This window comes from Papio anubis, chromosome 15, assembly GCF_008728515.1.
Source record: "Papio anubis isolate 15944 chromosome 15, Panubis1.0, whole genome shotgun sequence".
NCBI lineage: Eukaryota > Metazoa > Chordata > Mammalia > Primates > Cercopithecidae > Papio > Papio anubis.
In genome coordinates, this window is record NC_044990.1 from 91,177,864 (window position 1) to 91,198,718 (window position 20,855).

The 20,855-nt window shown below is 51.6% G+C and overlaps 1 protein-coding gene across 1 annotated transcript in view; it reads right to left on the minus strand.

Moving 5' to 3' along the window:
• GRTP1 (growth hormone regulated TBC protein 1) overlaps positions 1–20,855 on the minus strand; it is a 35,274-nt gene that overhangs the window by 6,546 nt on the left and 7,873 nt on the right. Inside the window, exons 3-5 of the mRNA XM_017951442.3 lie at positions 18,698–18,856; positions 14,411–14,535; positions 10,363–10,459 (exon numbers count right to left, since the gene is read on the minus strand). Coding sequence (XP_017806931.2) covers positions 10,363–10,459; positions 14,411–14,535; positions 18,698–18,856 — 381 coding nt within the window. The remainder of the gene's footprint in view (positions 1–10,362; positions 10,460–14,410; positions 14,536–18,697; positions 18,857–20,855) is intronic.

The following is a 20,855-nucleotide window of genomic DNA, read 5'->3' on the forward strand; positions in this document are numbered from 1 at the left end:
GGGGGTTGGGGGCGCAGGGGCAGCTGCTACCAGGTTAGCCCTGCCTCTGTGAGCTGTGGGGCCAGGGTACCAGGAGGTGCAGGCTGCAGCATGGGAGGCGGCCCAGGAGGAGATGCCGAGAAGGCACAGCAAGGACAGCCAGCGCGGGAGCCACCCGGGCGCCCACCCAGCAGCTGCGCACCCCCACCGCCCGAGCCAGCCTCTCTGCATCTCTTTGCTTGAGGAGGCTTCGGCGTGGCGCAGCCCTTACGGGGCCTGAGCCTTCTCAGACACAGCTCAGGTCACAGCAAGGAAGGTGCAAGGCTGGTTTTGCTATTTGGTTTACTTTTTTTTTGTTTTTTTAGACAGACTCTCACTCTGTTGCCCAGGCTGGAGTGCAGTGGTGTGATCTCAGCTCACTGCAAGCTCCGCCTCCCAGGTTCAAGTGATTCTCCTGCCTCAGCCTCCCAAGTAGCTGGGATCACAGGCATCCGCCACCAGAGCCGGCTAATTTTTTGTTTTTTTAGTAGAGACGGGGTTTCATCATGTTGGCCAGGCTGGTCTCGAACTCCTGACCTCGGGCGATCCACCCACCTCGGCCTCCCAAAGTGCTGAGATTACAGGCGTGAGCCACCACACCCAGCTTTCTGTTTACATTTTTAAAAATGTATTTTGGGGCCGGGCGTGGTGCCTCACACCTGTAATTCCAGCACTTTGGGAGGCCGAGACGGGCAGATCACGAGGTCAGGAGATGGAGACCATCCTGGCTAACACCGTGAAACCCCGTCTCTACTAAAAATACAAAAAATTAGCCGGGCACAGTGGCGGGCGCCTGTAGTCCCAGCTACTCGGGAGGCTGAGGCAGGAGAATGGCGTGAACCTGGGAGGCGGAGTGTGCAGTGAGCCAAGATCTTGCCACTGCACTCCGGCCTGGGTGACAGAGTGAGACTCCATCTCAAAAAAAAAGGATTTTGGGCTGGATGCTGTGTCTCATGCCTGTAATCCCAGCACTTTGGGAGGCCGAGGTGGGAGGATTGCTTGAGCCCAGGAGTTCCAGACCAGCCTGGGCAACAAAATAAAAAATAAACTTTAAAATACCTATAGCCATGAAATATCAACAGTAAGAACTGCACAAAGAACTCCCACATTCCCATCAGATTCCCCAACTGTGAACATTTCTGCACATTTGCTCCCCTCCTCACCTCCCTATCTGCATGCACACCACACAGGTGCACAAGTGCACACGCACACAACACACAGGCACATGCGTGCACACGCACACCACACACAGGTACACACGTGCACACACCACACAGGCGCCCACGTGCACACACACCACACAGGCGCCCACGTGCACACACAACACACAGGTACACACGTACACACACCACACAGGCACCCACGTGCACACGCACACCACACACAGGTACACACGTGCACACGCACGCCACAGACACGTGCACATACACACAATGCACAGGTACACACGTACACACACCACACAGGCGCACACGTGCACACACACCACACACAGGTGCACACGCACACCACACACAGGTACACACGTGCACACGCACACCTGCCTCCATCTCCTGACCTGTGTGAGGCAGAGCTGCACACCCACTGCCCCATCACACCAAATGCTTCAGGGTGTGCTTCCCCAAACAACAGCATGGCCACCTCGACCCTAGTCAACACCAATATCACCTCCCAGTTCCCAGACTCCACCCGACAGCCTTCAAGGGCTCCATGAGTACAGTTCCCACAAACACACCCCGAGGAATCCACCCAAGAACAAGCTTCAGGAGCCACACTGATGAAGGCCCAGTGACGCACATTACGCCAGAGTTTCCTGGAGAAACAGGCGGGTCCAGGTCTGGGGCAGAAGGCCCACGGGATGAGCCCAGAGTAGCCCGTCCTGCAGACTTGAGGAAGTCGTCGGCACCATAGTCACATCCACAGGACTCAGGGGCCAACCAGAAGAGGCTCCCGCTGGCCACGAATGGGGCAGCCTGAGCTTCAAGAAGGATAAAAACCCTCCAGTGTGTGCAGCCCAGGAGCCCACAATTACATGGACACACAGCACTGACCAACCCCTTCCAGTGACCAGATGCCAATTTATCATCTGGAGGGCGGGGACATAATGCCAAGGGATCCAGCATTTATCCTGCCTGTTCTAACGGACTCATGACATCGGGTCTTGATTCAGCCACCAGTCCGCAGGAATTTCAAGGAGAGGGCGCTGGTGTATTCCCATCAGGAAAGCCTGCGGCGCCAAGCTCGGCGGGTTGGCTGCCCCAAGTGCTTAGACAGGAAGAGAAAGAGGTGCAGGTTCCCGCACACAGACGAAAGGGACCCAAGGGTTCCTGAAGTGCAACCCAGGGTAATGCTAAGACACACAGCCCAGGTGCCCATGTGCGTGGCGAACCGCAGAGAACCGCACGGAGCAGTGTGGTCATAGGAAGATGGGATCCAGTTACAACCTCTGCCAGACTCACGAATGCACCCATCACCACTGCACTGTACGCTTGAAATGGGGGGACCGTGGGATAAGCGGATGTCACCTCAACAAAGATTTCTCTTCAGTGCCTGTGCTTTATTTTTTTCTTTTATTTATTTATTTTTTTGAGATAGGGTCTTGGTCTGTCATCCAGGCTGGAGTGCAGTGGTGCGATCTCGGCTCACTGCAACCTCCACCTCCCAAGCTCAGACAATTCTCGTGCCTCAGCCTCCCAAGCAGCTGAGATTACAGGTGTGCCCAGCTAATTTTTGTACTTTTAGTAGAGACGGGGTTTTGCCATGTTGGCCAGGCTGGTCTTGAACTCCTGGCCTTAAGCGATCCACCCACCTAGGACTTCCAAAATGTTGGGATTACAGGCGAGAGCCCGAGTTCGAGACCAGCCTGGGCAATACAAGAAGACCCTGTCTGTACTCAAAATAAAACAATTAGCCGGGCATGGTGGTGCAGACCTGTAGTCTCAGCTAGTTGGGAAGCTGAGGTAGGAGGGTCACGTGAACCCAGGAGGTCAAAGGCTGCAGTGAGCTGTGATCGTGCCACTGCACTCCAGCCTGGCAACAGAGTGAGACCCTGTCTCCAATAAAAAAATAAATAAATAAACTTGAGAAGTAGCTAAGACCTCTGGTTAAATACTTGGTAGAAAACTGAGCAATTACTTAAATTCCAAGATCCCACTAAATCAGAACAACTGTCTTAAATTCAGCAATTTGTTAGCACACAACTCAATTAAACTTTATCTGCTGTAACTAGGAGACCCTGAACGGAAAAGCAGCAATCACTTTTTTCCCTAATATATAGAGTTCTTTTTTAAAAAAAGTAGCTTATGGTGAAAGCTGGTATCAAGAGGCCTCAGATTATATAAAGTGCTTTCTGTGCAACCCTCTCATGGAATAAACTCACACTTAAGGTGCAAGTCTTGAGGCTCACAGGTCTGGAAACCTGGGTGTGGTGAGCTCGCCCGCCTGGTGACTCAGTGCAGTCTGATCCCCAAACAGCCGCTCCTGACCCCAGAGATGAGCCTCCTGTGACAAAGCCAGCCAAATGCGGGTGTGGCCCAGGCCACATGAGCCCCACCCTCAGGACAGGCGATCTCAGGGAACCCCACTCGGGGGGACGCAGGAAACACGCCTCCGATGTGGCAAGTGTGGTGCCAAGAGCCTCCCTCCACCCACCTCTGCTCATGGGGCTGAGCTGTGGTCCTGAGAGAATGTGCCTTGTGGGTCCACATCTCAGCCAGTCCTTCCAGCCAGAGCTGAGGTATTTCTATGGCGAGTTATTAAAACCTGACCTGTTTCCCTATTTTTCAAAGGAAACCAGGTCAAATCCATCTTTCAGGATGCAGAGGGCTAATTCAGGACAGCACTGACTCATGACTGAGGGCCCCGGGACGGGGCCCCCTCCACCCTCAGTCAGTGGCAGGGCCCGGGCCAACCTCCTCCTCTGAGGACCCATCGCCCGCCCGGGGAGCGGCGTCTGCACCTTCCTCCTGCGTCCTTTCCATGCCTTGCTGGGATGGTGATTGACGGCCGTCACCTTCATGGGCTCTACAAGAGGCCGCGGGTGTGGCAGGTGTCCTGGGCTGAGAACTCGGGGTGTGGCGCGTCTGAGTGTGGATGGTCACAGGCCATGGGGAGCGTGTCCTCAGGTCACTTCCAAACTGAATTGGGATTAGAGGCATTTGCTGGTAAAAGTAACTCTCTTAACTGGACCCCCCCTGTGACTCACAGCGATGGACCAAACAGTCCTCCTGCCTTCCGCAACAACAGCGGTGGGGGAAACCGGGGAGGCAGATGTGGGGTGCAGGCCTTGGGTGCGGAGGCCTGGGATGGGATCTCAGCCCCTCGACTTGCTGGTGGACTGTGTGCGAGCTACTTAATCCCCGCCAGTCTCGGCCTCCTCCGAGGAAAAAGACGACAATGCACACGACATTCTCAATGCCCAGACGGACTCGCACCCCGTGGTCGCTGCCCCACGGCAGGGAGGTTTCGTTTTGTGTCACGGGCCTGGAGGCCTCGGTGGCTGCAGAAGGCTCCACTCCAACCCCAGTCTTTCCGTTTGCACCTTCACGCTCACCAGGGAACTCAGCCATGGGTTGACAGGTCTGCTAGCCATTCCGGTCTTCCGGTCTCTATTTTGTAAATTGCCTGTTGGGCACATTCTTCACCTGATGTTCTGCTGAGCTGTTTCTTTTTCTGCCTAGATTTTTTTTTTTTTTTTTTTTTTTTGAGACAGAGCTTCACTCTTGTTGCCCAGACTGGAGTGCAATAGTGCAGTCTCGGCTCACTGCAACCTCCACCTCCCAGGTTCAAGCGATTCTCTTGCCTCAGACTCCCAAGTAGCTGAGATTACAGGTGCATGGCACCACACCCAGCTAATTTTTGTATTTTTAGTAGAGACAGGGTTAGACCATGTTGACCAGGCTGGTCTCGAACTCCTGACCTTAGGTGATCCACCTGCCTCAGCCTCCCAAAGTGCTGGGACTACAGGCATGAGCCACTGCGCCCTGCCTTTCTGCTTAGATTTTTAGAAATTCACACACAGTCCAGACACTAACCTTTTGTTAATTACATGGATCAAAGATACTTTCTCAAACCAGCAGCTTTTTACTTTGCTCATGATGTCTCTTACCAAAATTAGTTTTTAAATTTTCATGTAATTAAAATTATCTAGGCCTTTTATGCTTTTTGAATTATGTTCAAGAACTTCTCCCCTACTCCCATATGACACAATTGTTCTGTATTTTGTTCTCTGAGTTTCAAAGTTTTACTTTTTTACATGAGTCTTAAATCCATCTGGAATTGAAATAAGGGTTTAATCTTGTTTTCTTCCATACAGACAAGTGTCGCTGAATCATGTTTTAAACAGTCTTTTTCCCATTAATCGACATATCTCACAAAAGACATTCCCATAGATTAATAGATCCACAGACTGGTTGATTTCTATCCGGCTTCGCAATTCTGTTCCATTGGTCTGTTTATCCATTCATAACCTAATACCACACCATTTTAATTATTAGAGCATTATAATATATCTCCAGTGTTGTTCTTTCAAGCCTTCTTGGCTCGGCTTTGCCCTTGATTAGTCCATATGATTAAGCCATCCTTGCATTTCTGGAATAAACTATCTTCAAACTAAAAAAATACTTCATAATCATCTGTAGATTCAAGTTGCTAATATTAATAATGAACATTTACATACTTCTGTTCATCAGTGAGATTAGCCTGTATGGTGTGAAGGTTATACTAGATTCATAACATGAAGCGATGAGCAGTTCCTTTTTTATATTTTCTACAAGATTGATTAATTAATCAGTTATTTAGACAGGGTCTTGCTCTGTCACCCAGGCTGGAGTGCAGTAGCACTACCACAGCTCACTGCAGCCTCGACCTCCTTAGCTCAAGTAACCCTCCCACCTCAGCCTCCTGGGTAGCTGGGACCACAGGCATGCACCACTCAAAGTGCTAGGATTACAGGTATGAGCCCCAAGATTTATTAAAAAAAAAAAAAAACAAACAGAATTAACCACAGCCCTTTGGGAAGCAAAGGCAGGAGGACTACTTGAGGCCAGGTGTTCAAGGCCAGCCTGGGCAACATAGCAAGGCCCCATCTCTACAAATAATAAAAAAAAATCTATCAGGCACAGTGGTGTCTACCTGTGGTCCCAGCTACTCAAAAGACTGAGGCAGGAGAATCACTTGAGCTAAGGAGGTTGAGGCTGGATTGAGCCATGATCACACCACTGCACTCCAGCCTGAGTAACAGACTGAGACCCTGTCTCTAAAAAATACAATAAAATGGCCAGGTGCAGTGGCTCACGCCTGTAATCCCAGCGCTTTGGGTGGCCGAGGTGGGTGGATCACATGAGCTCAGGAGTTTGAGACCAGCCTGGCCAACATGGTGAAACCCCATCTCTTACTAAAAATACAAAAATTAGCCAGGCGTGGTGGTAGGTGCCTATAATTCCAGCTACTCGGGAGGCCAAGGCAGGAGAATGGCGTGAACCCAGGAGGCAGAGCTTGCAGTGAGCCAAGATCGCGCCACTGCACTCTAGGCTGGGCAATAGAGTGAGACTCCGTCTTGAAAAAAAATAAATAAAAAATAAAACAAAAACATTAAATAGCAGGAGTTACCTGTTCCTTCACAGTCTGATAGCAGCAAAAACCCAGTGTGTCCATGCACACGCCCATCTGATGTTCTATTTTCTCTCTCAAGTCAACTTTGTTAGGTTGTTTTTTTCTCAGAATTATCCACTACTGTCTCTTCATTTTCTTCTTTTGATTCTTAAAAATCTCTACAAATCTTCAAATTACAGCACCTTTTCATTTCTACTACATCTTATACTTTTTTTTCTTTTTTCTGAGATTAGTCTCACTCTGTGACCCAGGCTAGAGTACAGTGGCGTGATCTTGGCTCACCTGTTCTAAAGTCACGGATGCACCAATCACCACTGCACCGTACACTTGAAAGGGGGGACTGTGGGATATGTGGATTACACTCAACAAAGATTTCTCTTCAGTGCCTGTGCTTTTGTGTATTTATTTATTATTTATTTACTTGAGACAGGGTCTTGTCCTATTGCCCAGGCTTAAGTGCAGTGGGGTGATCTCGGCTTTCTGCAACCTCCGTCTCCCGGGTTCCCGCCATTCTCCTGCCTCAGCCTCCTGAGTAGCTGGGACTACAGGTGTCTACCACCATGCCCAGCTAATTTTTGTATTTTTAGTAGAGATGGGGTTTCACCATGTTGGTCAGGCTGGTCTCGAACTCCTGATGTCAGGTGATCCTCCTGCCTCAGCCTCCCAAAGTGTTGGGATTACGGGTGTGAGCCACCGTGCCCGGCTACATTTTTTTCTTATCAATCTTGCCAGAGGTTTGTCTATTTATCAGTTTTCCCAAAGAACCAGATTTTTGTCTCAGTTTATCTTTTCTTTTGCTTCGCTGTTCCTGTGTCACTAATTTTCAGTCTTTCGTGTATGTTTATATAGGTCTATAAAAACTCTGAAATACACACATCGGACTGATGATAACAGTTACCTCTGAGTGGGAGATAAATGGGGATGTGCTAGTGAAGGCAGGTCATCACTTTTACTTAAATTTGTATTTTTAGTAGAGATGGGAGGGGTCTCACTTTGCTGCCCAGGCTGGTCTGGAACTTCTGGGCTCAAGTGATCCTCCCACATTGTGTCCTCCCAGATGCTGGGATTATATGTGAGTTACTCTGCCTGGCCTTGTTTTTTTTTTTTTTTCTTTTTTAGATAGAGGCTCACTCTGTCTCCCATGCTGGAGTGCAGTGGTGTGATCTCAGCTCACTGCAACCTCAGCCTCCTAGGTTCAAGCTGATTCTTGTGTCTCAGCCTCCTGAGTAGCTGGGATTACAGGCGCCCGCCACCACACCTGGCTAATTTTTATATTTTTAGTGGAGATGGTGTTTTGCCATGTTGGCCAGGCTGGTCTTGAACTCCTAACTGCCCGGCTCGGTCTCCCAAAATGCTAGGATTATAGGCGCGAGCCACTGCTCCTGGCTGTCACTTTTTATTCTATAAAAAGTACTGTACTTTTTGAACTTCTGAAATGAGAATATGTCTGTGTATTTCTTGTATAACTTAAAATGCAGCAATTAAGAGCAGGATAACGGTGGCACTGAAGTGACCTAGTTTGGGTAACTGTAACTTAGGGAAGGACGGATATTAGAGCAGGATGACCGTGGCACTGAAACGACCTACTTTGGTCACTATAACTTAGAGAAGGACGTATATTTGCCTCTTTTCTCTGCTGCTGGGAGAGCTCTGCCGGGATCGGAATAACCCCTTTTCCTCCCATAATCCTAAAAGTTTAGTTTTTATACTTTCTTTTCTTTTTGAATCCAGACCTATTTGCATTGCAGTTTCGTTCAACTTAATCTCATAATGAATATCAGAAATGACGTCTCATGGACTGAGAATGCATCTGTCCATCACACCAGCACGGCGGGGCCTGCCCCTGCCCTCTGGGTTGGCACTGAGCCCTCCGACCTGAGCTCTCACCTGCTGCTGCTTGGGGTCCACCCCCCACAAAGACGGAACTCGTGTGTGCTCCTCGATGTTTCCCACACCCCTGAACAGTGCCCAGAACACGATAGGTTTTCAACAAAAATGTGGTGAAAAGAATTGCATGGCCCACGGATGGGAAGATTCGCCGTGATTTGCACTCGGACATCACTGAAGCAGGCTGTGAGCCTGTGTCCACGTCCTGCCAATCCCACATCTGGATGTCTCCTAACTCCGTCTGCCTCTAGTTTCACCATTCCACCTGGTCCAGGCGTTCACCGAACTGAGCTGCGACAGTTGGCAACCTTTCCGCCCCGCGAGGCTCTGCCTCCTGCTGCTGCTGCGCCGGGTCCATGGCCTCCAGTCGGGCGAACGGCTCTTCCTGCTCCCGGGAGCTCTGCGGGGCTCCCTTCCTCCGGGGTGGCTCCATCAGGCTGGTCTCTGACATCTCCATTTCTGTGGCCTTGGGTTGAGGGTGGCACTGATTCCTCCCTGCCCTTAACGATGCACTGAGCTTCGCCCCGTCCATGAGGACACGCACTATGGTCTGTGAGTCACACAGCCAGGATCTGAACCAGGCTCGGCCACGTACAGCGGTGGTCAGGCCAGCACGCAAACTCTCCCGGCCTTCGGTGTCCTCACCCTGGAAATGGGGTGGGTGACTGTCTGTGTGGTGTGGCTGTCCTGAGGACGAGCACAGCTCAGCAGGAACCTGACACACGCCGTGCGCTCACCAGGCAGGAGCTGGAGCCACACACCCCCACCAGGCTCCAAACACTGGGGACTGGCCCAGCTGCCCCTCACATCTCCTCTGCCCTACAGGATGAACACGCAGCCCCTTGACCCAGCACCACAGCCAGGCTGGGGAAGGGCAGAGTGGTCTCAGCCCCAGATCCTGCCTGCCCGACGGCTCCTCAAACTTCTCTTCCCAAGTGACCTGAGCCTGCAGCCCATCGTCTGAACTGGCCTTCACTATAACCTGTGGATAACTTACTAATAAATACATTTTAATTATTAAATAATTAAACATTAATACATAGAAAAGTGGAAAGGTTTGAAAAGAATGGTTTTCACCTTAAAAAGTAAGTACTTACTTAAAAAGTAACTATGGATATACATAGCACAATCGTGCTCTTGCTAGTATTCACAAACTCGGTAATAAATACACACATGAAACCAAGACAGCCTCTCAGAGATTCTGTGATCAATACAAGCTACACTGTGGCCCTCAACGGACACAGAAGTTACCAACTGAGGAGGGGGTGAGCCAACCACGCAGCCCCAGCTGCCCGCAAGGGTCAAGACAGCACAGAGGCCCTCTGTTGGCCCAGGAGCAAGCAGCTGCTGCAGCCGGGACCTGGCCACTTACATGGGTTTCTCCTCTTCGACTCAATTTCAGACATTTTTTTAACCACAAAAAGATTTTTGGCCAGGCGCGGTGGCTCATGCCTGTAATTCCAGCACTTTGGGAGACCGAGGCGGGCGGATCACCTGGGGTCAGGAGTTTGAGACCAGCCTGACCAACACGGTGAAACCCTGTCTCTACTAAAAATACAAAATTAGCCGGGCGTGGTGGCGCACACCTGTAATCCCAGCTACTTGGGAGGCTGAGGCAGGAGAATCACTTGAACCCAGGGGCAGAGGTTCCAGTCAGCCAAGATCACGCCACTGCACTCTAACCTGGGCGTCAGAGCGAGACTCTGTCTCAAAAAAAAAGATTTTAACCTCAACTCCCAAACTATTCAACCATGTTTTAATTAAATCTTGATTTCTCAGCGGAATCACTTTGGCAGCACCAGAAACAGGACAGTTCAGGCAAAACCGCAGGAATTTTCAACATACCGGGTAGTATCCTTCCAACAAGAGCATCTAACAGCCAGAAAGATTCTTCTTCATTATTCGTTATAAGAATCAGATATCCCGCTATAAAATTCATTCCCTGAAATTAGAAAAATGAGAAACAGAAATTCACATTGAGTTTTAAGCCTCCATACGATTCTGCAATCATTCAGTTACTAACTACCCAGTTTCCATTTCTCCTGCTTTTCCCTAAAACCTGCATAATTCCAGAATGATCCTTTAGTAGAACTCTAGAGTCACTAAATACCTACCATCTAGTAATGTGTTTAGTCAAGCTTACGTGAAGAAAAGTAAAAGCAAAGGGAAACACTTTAAAGAAATCCTGAATACTAAAATCAAAGACTCATCCACTAATGGTAACCTTGTGATAAAAAAAACATAACTTACCATTGGTTTCTAAAGAAATTACTATATATCAACAACATGAAACTCTCTACCAGAGAGAAAACTATACCAATGACCACATTTTATAAAAACTGTAAGGAACATGTTCTGACACGCGGGTGTTGGGAGAATTTTGTGGTGGAGACCCTTTCGGGAAATCCATGTGCACACCTGCCAAAGGGGTGCTGCCTCAAACATCACATATGTGACCCTCTCCATCGAGGGCAGCCCCAGACCCTGTGGCCGAGAGCGGACCCGGGGGGACCTCTGTGGCCGAGAGCGGACCCGGGGGGACCTCTGTGGCTGAGAACGGACCCCTTCGAGCGGACAGTGCTACTGGTCCTGGGAGAGGGTGACAATGTGGACAGTGGACACATGGAAATGCAGGTGGGTGATCATCGTGGAGAAAAAGCAGAACATGGCCAAGCACAGTGGGGGATCCCAGCACTGTCAGAGGTAGAGGCAGGAGGATCAGCTGAGCTCGGGAGTTCAAGACCAGGCTGGGCAAAATGGCAAGACCCCGATCTCTACAAAACATACAAAAATCACCTGGGCGTGGTGGTGCACCTGTGGTCGCAGTCACTCAAGAGGCCAAGGTGAAGAACCGCTTGAGCACAGGAGGTTGAGGCTCAGTGAGCCGAGATCACACTACTGCACTCCAGCCTGGGTGACAGAGCGAGACCCTGTGTGCACTGTGTAACTCTACACGTCTGCTATGCATTGAACTGTGTCCCCCGCCCCAAAATTCAGCTGTTGAAGTCCTAACCCCTAGTACCTCAGATTGGGACCTTGTTTGGGAAAAGGACTGTTGCAGATGTCATTACGGATGGGGTCATGGAGGAGTTGGTGGGCCCTAATCCAAGCCTGGTGTCCTTGTCTTAGGCAGAGCTTCAGACACAGGCACGCACAGGAGAACGCACGTGGAGATGGAGGCAGGGACTGGGGTAGTGATGCTGCCCACCGAGGGGCACCCAGGACTGCCAGGAACCAGCAGAGTCAGAGCAAGGCCTGGGACAGTCCCTTTGTCACAGCCTCAGAAACAACCCACCGTGCAGACATTGTGACCTCAGACCCCGCAGACGCCGCGACCTCAGATGCACAGCCTCCAGAGCCGAGAGAGAATTCGTTTCCACTGTTTACCAGGCTGTGGCATAGCCTCCGGAGCTGAGAGAATTCATTTCCACTGTTTACTAGGCTGCGGTGTTTCCTTAGGGGTCCACAGCAAGCTAACAGGTGCACATCTACACACACACATGTACATATGTGCCTGTAGGTTCCAAATGCCAGCTGAGCTCTGGCATTCTGTTAGTATGTAACATTGTGTTTGTGGTTTGTTTTTTAAGAATAGAGATGGGGTCTTGGGGCCAGGGGTGGTGGCTCACGCCTGTAATCCCAGCACTTTGGGAGGCCGAGGCAGGCGGATCACAAGGTCAGGAGATCAAGACCATCCTGGCTAACACAGTGAAACTCCATCTCTACTAAAAATACAAAAAATTAGCCGGGCGTGGTGGCAGGCGCCTGTAGTCCCAGCTACTCGGGGGGCTGAGGCAGGAGAATGGCGTGAACCTGGGAGGCGGAGCTTGTAGTGAGCCGAGATTGCACCACTACACTCCAGCCTGGGCGACACAGCGAGACTCTGCCTCAAAAAAAAAAAAAAAAGAATAGAGATGGGGTCTTGCTGTATTGCCCAGGCTGGTCTTGAACTCTTAGCCTCAAGCAAGCAATCCTCCTGCCTTGACCTCCCAAAGTGCATGATTATAGGAAAGGGCCACCCAGGTGGGTGGTGTTTTTTGGTTTGTTTCTCGCTTTTTTGGAGACAGGGTGTTGCTCTGTTGCCCAGGCTGGAGTGGTGCAATCATGGCTCACGGCAGGCTTGACCTCCCAGGCCCAAACGACCTTCTCACCTCAGCCCCTTGCGTAGCTGGGACCACAGGCGTGTGCCACCACACCTGGCTAATTTTGTAACATATTTCGTAGAAATGGGGTCTTGCCACCTTGCCCAGGCTGGTGTTTGTGTTTTATTAAAGCTGTTTTTGAAACGCGAAGGAGCAGAAAATAGAATGACGTAGAGGGTTTCTTGCCCACTCTACCTCAACTCCAGAAGGCCAAATTCTTGCTCCTGGACAGTCATAAAAGCAAGGAATGGCAGCAATTCTGTCTGCAAAGGAGGGACTCTCCCAGCTTCACCTGACATGGCACTGTCTGCCCGCCACAGAGCTGCACACGCGCAGCACGCGGAGCAGCTGGTGAGGACGGCGCGGTCCTGTGGCTCTGCTGCTGGCCTGTCTCAGGGCGTTCCTCACGCACACGTCCACCCTTTCTCCTTGGGAGCATTCACTCTGCCAGGGACCAGGCCCAGGGCTGTCCAGGCAGGGGCTCCACACTCCCGCAAATGTTCGCTCAAACTGCATTTTCTGGTTGGTGCACGCCTGGCTCCTGGCTCCTACAGGAAGTTTCCGGTGGCATCACTGGGCCTGCTGGGTTCGAACCACCCATCACGACAATGTCCTTCCCTGTCTTCCTAGAAACATTTAAGCCAGCCACAACCCCTAGAAGCCTATGAAGCACATGGCCTGAAATGCCAGGAAAGCACCTCCAATCCCAGTGGCAGCCGTGGGCTCCAGGCTCCCAGCCACTGGGACTCACAGGCAGTCACAGGCCACGTGTGCACCTGGAAACCATCGGGGAGGCCAGCCCTGCCCAGATGCCTGCCCTGCCCTCGGCGAGCTCAGAGAGACTGGAACAGCACCACCGGTGAAAGGCCCAGGCAGGGCACACACAGGCTGGGAGACTGCACGGCTCCTAGCTGCCCCCAATTCCGGCCTGTTCGCTCCACCAGTTACTAAGAGCAATGCCCTTAATATGCACCCAGCTAGGTGGCCTCCAGGAGGCGCAAGGACTCTCCCAACCGCACCTGCTGGTTCACACCACGGAGCCAGCCGGGGGATGACAGTGTAGACAGCAGACACTCTGGGAGTGGCCTCAGAGGACAACACACAGCTCACAGCACACGCATCCCATAGCACACGCACCCCACAGCACGTGCACCCCACCGCACACATATCCCATAGCACACATGCCCCATAGTACACAAGCCTTCCAGCATACACATGACACAGCACACGTACCCCACAGCACACACGCCCCATGGCACACCACATGCACCCCACAGCACACGCACCCCACAGCACACGCACCCGACAGCACACGCACCTCACAGCACATATATCCCACAGCACACGCGCCCCACAGTACACATTTCCCACAGCACATACATGCCCCACAACACACACCCCACAGCACATGCACCCCACAACACAGCACACATGTGCCCAACACATGCCCCATAGCACACGCCCCACAGCACACATTTCCCACAGCACACACGCACCCCACAGCACTCGCCCTCTGTGTCCTGTGCTCACTGATTCTGCCCCCGCTGCCTGAGGCCAAAACAGGGTTGTCAGCTGCTGCTCCCTGTCCTCCCTGCTGGCAAACGGTGTCCGAGCCTCGATGGGGCGTCAGGATGTGAAATTCATGAACATTGTTGACAGAGACATGAAGCCGTCACTGCTGAGCCCGCAGCTGTGGACAGACCCGTCCTCACAGCCACCTCATGCTTGCGTCAGAGGGTCCCGAGGCTCACCTGGCAGTAGCCCACTCCCTGGTTATGGTGCCCATATGCCAGCAGCACATTGTACAGGGTCTTCTGCAGGCAGGGCTCCGTGGTCTTCCGAAACTTCACATTGTCGGGGAAGGTCCGGTTCAGGTCTGCGAGAAATTCAGAAGGAATCACCCACAGGTTTCTGCTCCACAAGCCTCCCACCCCTCCAGCTGCCCCGAGGGTGGCCACCTGGCTTCCACCTGGGACTTAGGGACTGGTTTTCACCCTGGCCGCACAGCAGACTCAACACAGCCAGAGTGACAGGCTCACTGAGCCAGGAAGGAGGGCGTGATCCTGGACTCGGGGTGGAGGGGGGCCCCAACCGTCCTTCCCGCAGAGTCAGGGACGGCAGAGCAACCCCAGAGCTGGCGGCCAGGCCAGGCGCTCCTTCCTCGATGACTGTCTCCTCCCGGCCCCCAGCACAGGCCTCCTGCACCTCGGACCTTGCGCATAGTGGAGGCAGCTCTGCCTCGAGGACCCAGGATGACAGGTGGAGAGAAATGCCCACAGAACTTTGGGACACTCTCCTAATTCCAAAGATGCAAAACAGAAGGAGACAGAATAAACTGAGACTCCTCAGAGATAAAGGACACGGCTGAGAGCTGAGAACTGAGAACTGAATAAACCCCGCGTTGTCAGCTTGCGTGTGCAGGAGGCATCCCTGCCGGCCTCTTCCTTCCTTGGCACCAACCCCCCCCACTGTCCAGCCCAGGCATCTCTTGGCAGGACAGTGGCCCTGGACAAGCTGTCTAGTGCCAGGGGATCCGGATACCACATGGGTCCCCGAGACTAACCAAGCCTCACACTGGCCCACTGCCAGGCCTCACTGAAGCTGACCTCCACGTTAACCCCGGACGCAAGCCAGGCAGGAAGGATAATGCTGGCTCGACAACTCCACTGGTTTCTGCTCCCACTGGCCCTACCTCTGTTAGAGGTGTTCACCAGGCACCCCACGCGGTCACCAGCGGACGGCCGGTTCCAAGACTGACTCACAGCAGCCCCCGCCAGCTGTGATGCTGAGATGTGCACACACCCCACTCTGGAGGAAACCAACCGCCTCTGGTCTCTCCATAACGGCTGCAAAATACTGTGAGTCTGTTTCCAACCTCTGGCCCCAGGCCTTGTCTTTGCTACAAAAAACTAGATTTGGGCGAACATTAGTTCAGTGCCTCAGAGCACATTATTTCTCATTGTGTGTTTTCTTACAAAAGAGCCTTTTTTTTTTTTTTTAATGGAATTCTAAACATTCCAAAAACTGGAATCAGTCAAGGGGAAGTTAGTATTTTTGCTATTTCAGACTAGAGTGACCAGCTGTGTTCATGTCTATGTAATATTTTTATTGAGTTTTTCCATATATATATATTTTTTGACATAGGGTCTCACTCTGTCACCCAGGCTGGAGTGCAGTGGTGCGATCACGGCTCACTGCATCATCCTCGACCTCCAGGGCTCAAGTGATCCTCCCACCTCAGCCTCCTGAGTAGCTGAGACCACAGGCACTCACCACCACGCCTGGGCTAATTTACGTATTGTTTTGTAGAGACGGAGTTTTGCCATGTTGGCCAGGCTGGTCTTGAACTCCTGAGCTCAAATAATCTGCCTGCCTCAGCTTCCCGAAGTGCTGGGATTACAGGCGTGAGCCACCATGCTAAGCGTCTTGAGATGTTTTGATAACATCCTGTGGGAAAGGAGATGGCTCCATCTCCACTGTGGAGATGGAAGAGCAGGGGAGCTTTCTGTCTACACTGTGTGGCCTGGCATTGGCTCTGTGGGACTGGACCATCCACTGCATGGCTCCTGAAAGATAACTGACCAGGTGCCTCCAATTACTAAGCACAGAACTGCCATGGATCCAGCAGCCCCACACTCTGGGTAGGAGCCCACAGCTGACAGCAGGGGCCCAGCAGAATCCACATACCCAGGCTCACGGCCGTGCCACCCACAATAGCCATGCGGCAGGAGAGCCCAGGGGTCCACTGACAGGTGGATAAATGAACAAAATGTTGTCTGCCCATGCATGGAATATTATTCACTCTTAAAGAAGGAGGAAATTCTCACACGAGATGCAGCACAGAGGATCCCTGAGGACTGAGGCGAGGGAAAGGACCCCAGCCGCACAGGTCGCAGCCCACAGGACTCCTCTTACGTGACCCTGGAGTTGCCAAAGCACAGAGGCAAGTGCACTGCGGGCTGTCAGGGCCTGGGCAAGGACACGGGGGTGGTGCTTGACAATGGGGACAGACCTTCAGCTTGGGAAAATGAAATGGTAAATTTTATATTAGGCATATTTTACCATAATTAAAAAAAAGATTCAGCCAGGCGAGTGGCTCACTCCTGTAACTCCAGCACTTTGGGAGGTGAAGGAGGGAGAATCCTCAGAGCCCAGGAGTTCAAAACCAAAACCCCATCTCTGCAAAAAAATAAAAATTTAAAAAATGAGCCAGGTGTGGTGGTGCACACCTGTGGTCCTGATCATTTCCAGCTATGCGGGAGGCTGAGGCAGGAGGATCACTTGAGCCTGGTAGGTAAAAGCTGCAGTAAGCACTCACTGTGACTGCACGACTACACTCCAGTCTGAGCAACAGAGTGACACCTGTCTCAAAAAAAAAAAAAAAATCATCCAAAAAACCACAAAACAGAGCCTTTAAACTCATTTTTCAGACAGCAGTGCTCTGTTGTACTATGTACCCCTCCCCACTGCACCCAAGCTCTCCTCTTCCCAACCTGAATCAGCGTTTCTGGCCGCCAGGCTGTCCATCTGCTTGGAGACCTTTGGCGGCAAACACTCTGCGGTCAGGATGCAGCCTCTCCCCGGCAGCCCCAGCCCCCAGCCTGGGTAGCCCCCTCCCCATTGGCTCAGCCCTGTGGACAGGAGACCCCCAGGAAGGGCAGCAGGATGCACCGTGTTCTCACCCTCCCAAGTCTTTCTAACCTCACAGCACTTTAAAGCCACTGGGTTTTTTAAAATTAAGTATATTGTGTTTAAGTGTGTATTTCTCAAAAACTGTTAAAATCAGAAGGGCAGATGTATTTTCTAAAAATCTAATTATTCAATTTAGATTAACCAATTTTTCTTTCCTTTTTTTTTTTTTTTTTTTTTTTGAGATGGAGTTTCACCCTTGTTGCCCAGGCTGGAGTGCAATGGTGCGATCCCAGCTCACCGCAACCTCCACCTCCCGGGTTCAAGCGATTCTCCTGCCTCAGCTCCCGAGTAGCTGGGATTACAGACATGCACCACCATGCCCGGCTGTTTTTGAATTTTTAGTAGAGGGGGGTTTCTCCATGTTGGCCAGGCTGGTCTCGAACTCCTATTCTCAGGTGGATCTGCCTTCCTCGGCCTCTCAAAGTGCTGGGATTACAGGCATGAGCCACCGCACCCGGCCTTAGGTTAATCAATTTTGTTAGCATTCTGAACTTCTGAGAGCCAGGGACCCTATGGCTATGTGATTACTGAGAAAATCGGAGGAGAAGGGAGTCCAGCAATGATGATAGACACAAAAAAGGAAGCCCTGGTGTGCGGCCTCATGAACGCGGCTGCGTACGACGGCCACGCGACCAGTGCCCGGCGCAAAGCCCGCCGGCAACAGAGGCTGCCTCTCACTGTCCCGCAGGTCTTCATGGAGCGCATCTGCTCCTTCGTGACCATTTCCGTATTAGCCAGCTGGGCACGTGAATATTTGCTGAGTGAATTACGATCATTGTTCTCCCTTTGCAAAGGCTTCAGTTTTTTTTTTTTTTTTTTTTTTTTTTTTTTGAGACGGAGTCTCGCTCTGTCGCCCAGGCTGGAGTGCAGTGGCCGGATCTCAGCTCACTGCAAGCTCCGCCTCCCGGGTTCCCGCCATTCTCCTGCCTCAGCCTCCCGAGTAGCTGGGACTACAGGCGCCGCCACCTCGCCCGGCTAGTTTTTTGTATTTTTTAGTAGAGACGGGGTTTCACCGTGTTAGCCAGGATGGTCTCGATCTCCTGACCTCGTGATCCGCCCGTCTCGGCCTCCCAAAGTGCTGGGATTACAGGCTTGAGCCACCGCGCCCGGCCAGGCTTCAGTTTTGATTCTTTCGTGGAGAAAGATGTGACTTTAAGTTAAAACCAGCAGAGGCACCACTCACTCCTGGACACTGAGACTCGACACTGGGTGGAAACCAGTTCCTCCTGGCCCCCGGGCCCTGTGCCAGAGCCCGACCCCGCCGCCTCACCCCGGGCCCTGTGCCAGAGCCTGACCCCGCCGCCTCACCCCGGGCCCTGTGCCAGAGCCCGACCCCGCCGCCTCACCCGTCCTGATGGCGTCCTCCAGCCTGGGGCTTCTGTCTCCCTGGAGAAGCCGGTGATAGTAGCCGGGATTCTGGTCCATCTGAGCCTGGGCCCCACTCAGCGCCATCCAGACGCGGGCACGGTGCTCCAGCGGGACCCCCTTCCGGACATAGCGCTTCACTGAAGGCCGAGAGGACAGACAGCGTGTGAGCTGGACCAGAGGCCCGCAGGGCCCACACGTTCCTGCCACACTTTCCGCTCTCACCACTTACCTTCTGAAATCGAGTATGAGAGAGACCCAGAACTTCATCCATCTCCACCAGAACTGGTACATATTCTCCTTCAAAAATCCCGCTCTCCTCCCCCTCAACAGAGCACAGATCAGACTGGCTACAGAACCACCCCCACCCCCACTTCGCCATCCCATGCAGGTGGTCAGGAAACAGAGCCACGGTCAGACGGCTGCCCCGGAAAGCTCCCTAAGAGCTGTGCAGAGGAGCAGCAAAGGGGCAAAACAGTGAGAGGCCAAGCTGAGAACAAGGACGTTGGTTGGGCTCAGCTGTGAGCACCTCAGGTGGGACGCCGCAGCTGGGAGACCACGGTTTTAGTGGCAGACGTCACTGTCCTCCTTGTGCAGTTATCTCTATACATTGAAAGCTACTCCATTTTGTAAGGATATTTTAATAGACAATAAAAATGTGAAAGAGTAATTAGTAATTTTCTAAAATTAGTATTTTCTAATAAACATATAGGGACAGAAGCCAAAAGCCATGAGCTGTCTTCATTAGTAATACTGAGTAATTTCTTAGGCAGATGGAAAAGATATGCATGACTAACATCCGAATTAATTATGTTAAGTCGAAAGCTGCCACACTGTGCTCTTAAGCTACAAAACAGTTAATTTTCAAAGCAAATATTTAAAGTTTTGCTGTTTTCCTTTGATACTACACTATACATATTTTACTTTTTTCGAGACAGAGTCTTGTTCTGTCGCTCAGGCTGGAGCGCAGTGGTGCAATCTCAGCTCACTGCAACCTCTGCCTCCCGGGTTCAAGCAATTCTCCTGCCTCAGCCTCCCAAGTAGCTGGGATTACAGGCACGCACCACCATGCCCAGCTAATTTTTGTATTCTTAGTAGAGACAGGATTTCACCATGTTGGCCAGGATGGTATCGAACTCTTGACCTTGTGATCCACCCACCTCGGCCTCCCAAAGTGCTGGGATTATAGGCGTGAGCCACCGTGCCCGGCCCTGCACATATTTGAAAAGAAACCATTATTTTAAAAGAAACCATACTTTAGAAAAGAAGGCATATGCAATTTGTGAAATTCTATAAGCTGCCATAAAAAGAAAAAAATCTGAGGGACCAGTTGTATTCAGCAGATAAAAACTTACAATAACTTCATAGGCTATAGTCAAGAAAAGCACTATAGGGTAAAACTTTATGAGCTCCAATTCCAAGGTGATCCACAGTGTATGATCCTCTGGACACGGGCAGATGATTGTGTGCTAGGTGATTACTGAGAAAATCAGGCTCTGGAAGGACAGGCCCTTGTCTGTCCACTGGGCCTCCCATTCCTGGAATGGAACCTGGGAGGCAATAATAGCTCACTAAATACGTGATGAATGATACAAAGGCAAGGAGGGAAGACCCAGAGGAGCGAGAAAACAGACACTAATGCCATCCACTGAAAGCCAAAGAATCCCTCTTAAGGGCCGGGCGTGGTGGCTCACGCCTGGAATCCCAGCACTTTGGGAGGCCGAGGTGGGTGGATCACAAGGTCAAGAGATCGAGACCGGCCGGGCGCGGTGGCTCAAGCCTGTAATCCCAGCACTTTGGGAGGCCGAGATGGGCAGATCACGAGGTCAGGAGATCGAGACCATGCTGGCTAACACGGTGAAACCCCGTCTCTACTAAAAAATACAAAAAAAAAAAAAAAGAGATCGAGACCATCCTGGCCAACATGGTGAAACCCCATCCTCTAATAAAAATACAAAAATTAGATGGGCGTGGTGGCGGTGCACATCTGTAGTCCCAGCACTTTGGGAGGCTGAGGTGGGCAGATCACCTGAGGTCAAGAGATCAAGACCATCCTGGTCAACATAGTGAAACCCTGTCTCTACTAAAAATACCAAAGTTAGCTGGGCATGGTGGCTCACGCCTGTAATCCCAGCACTT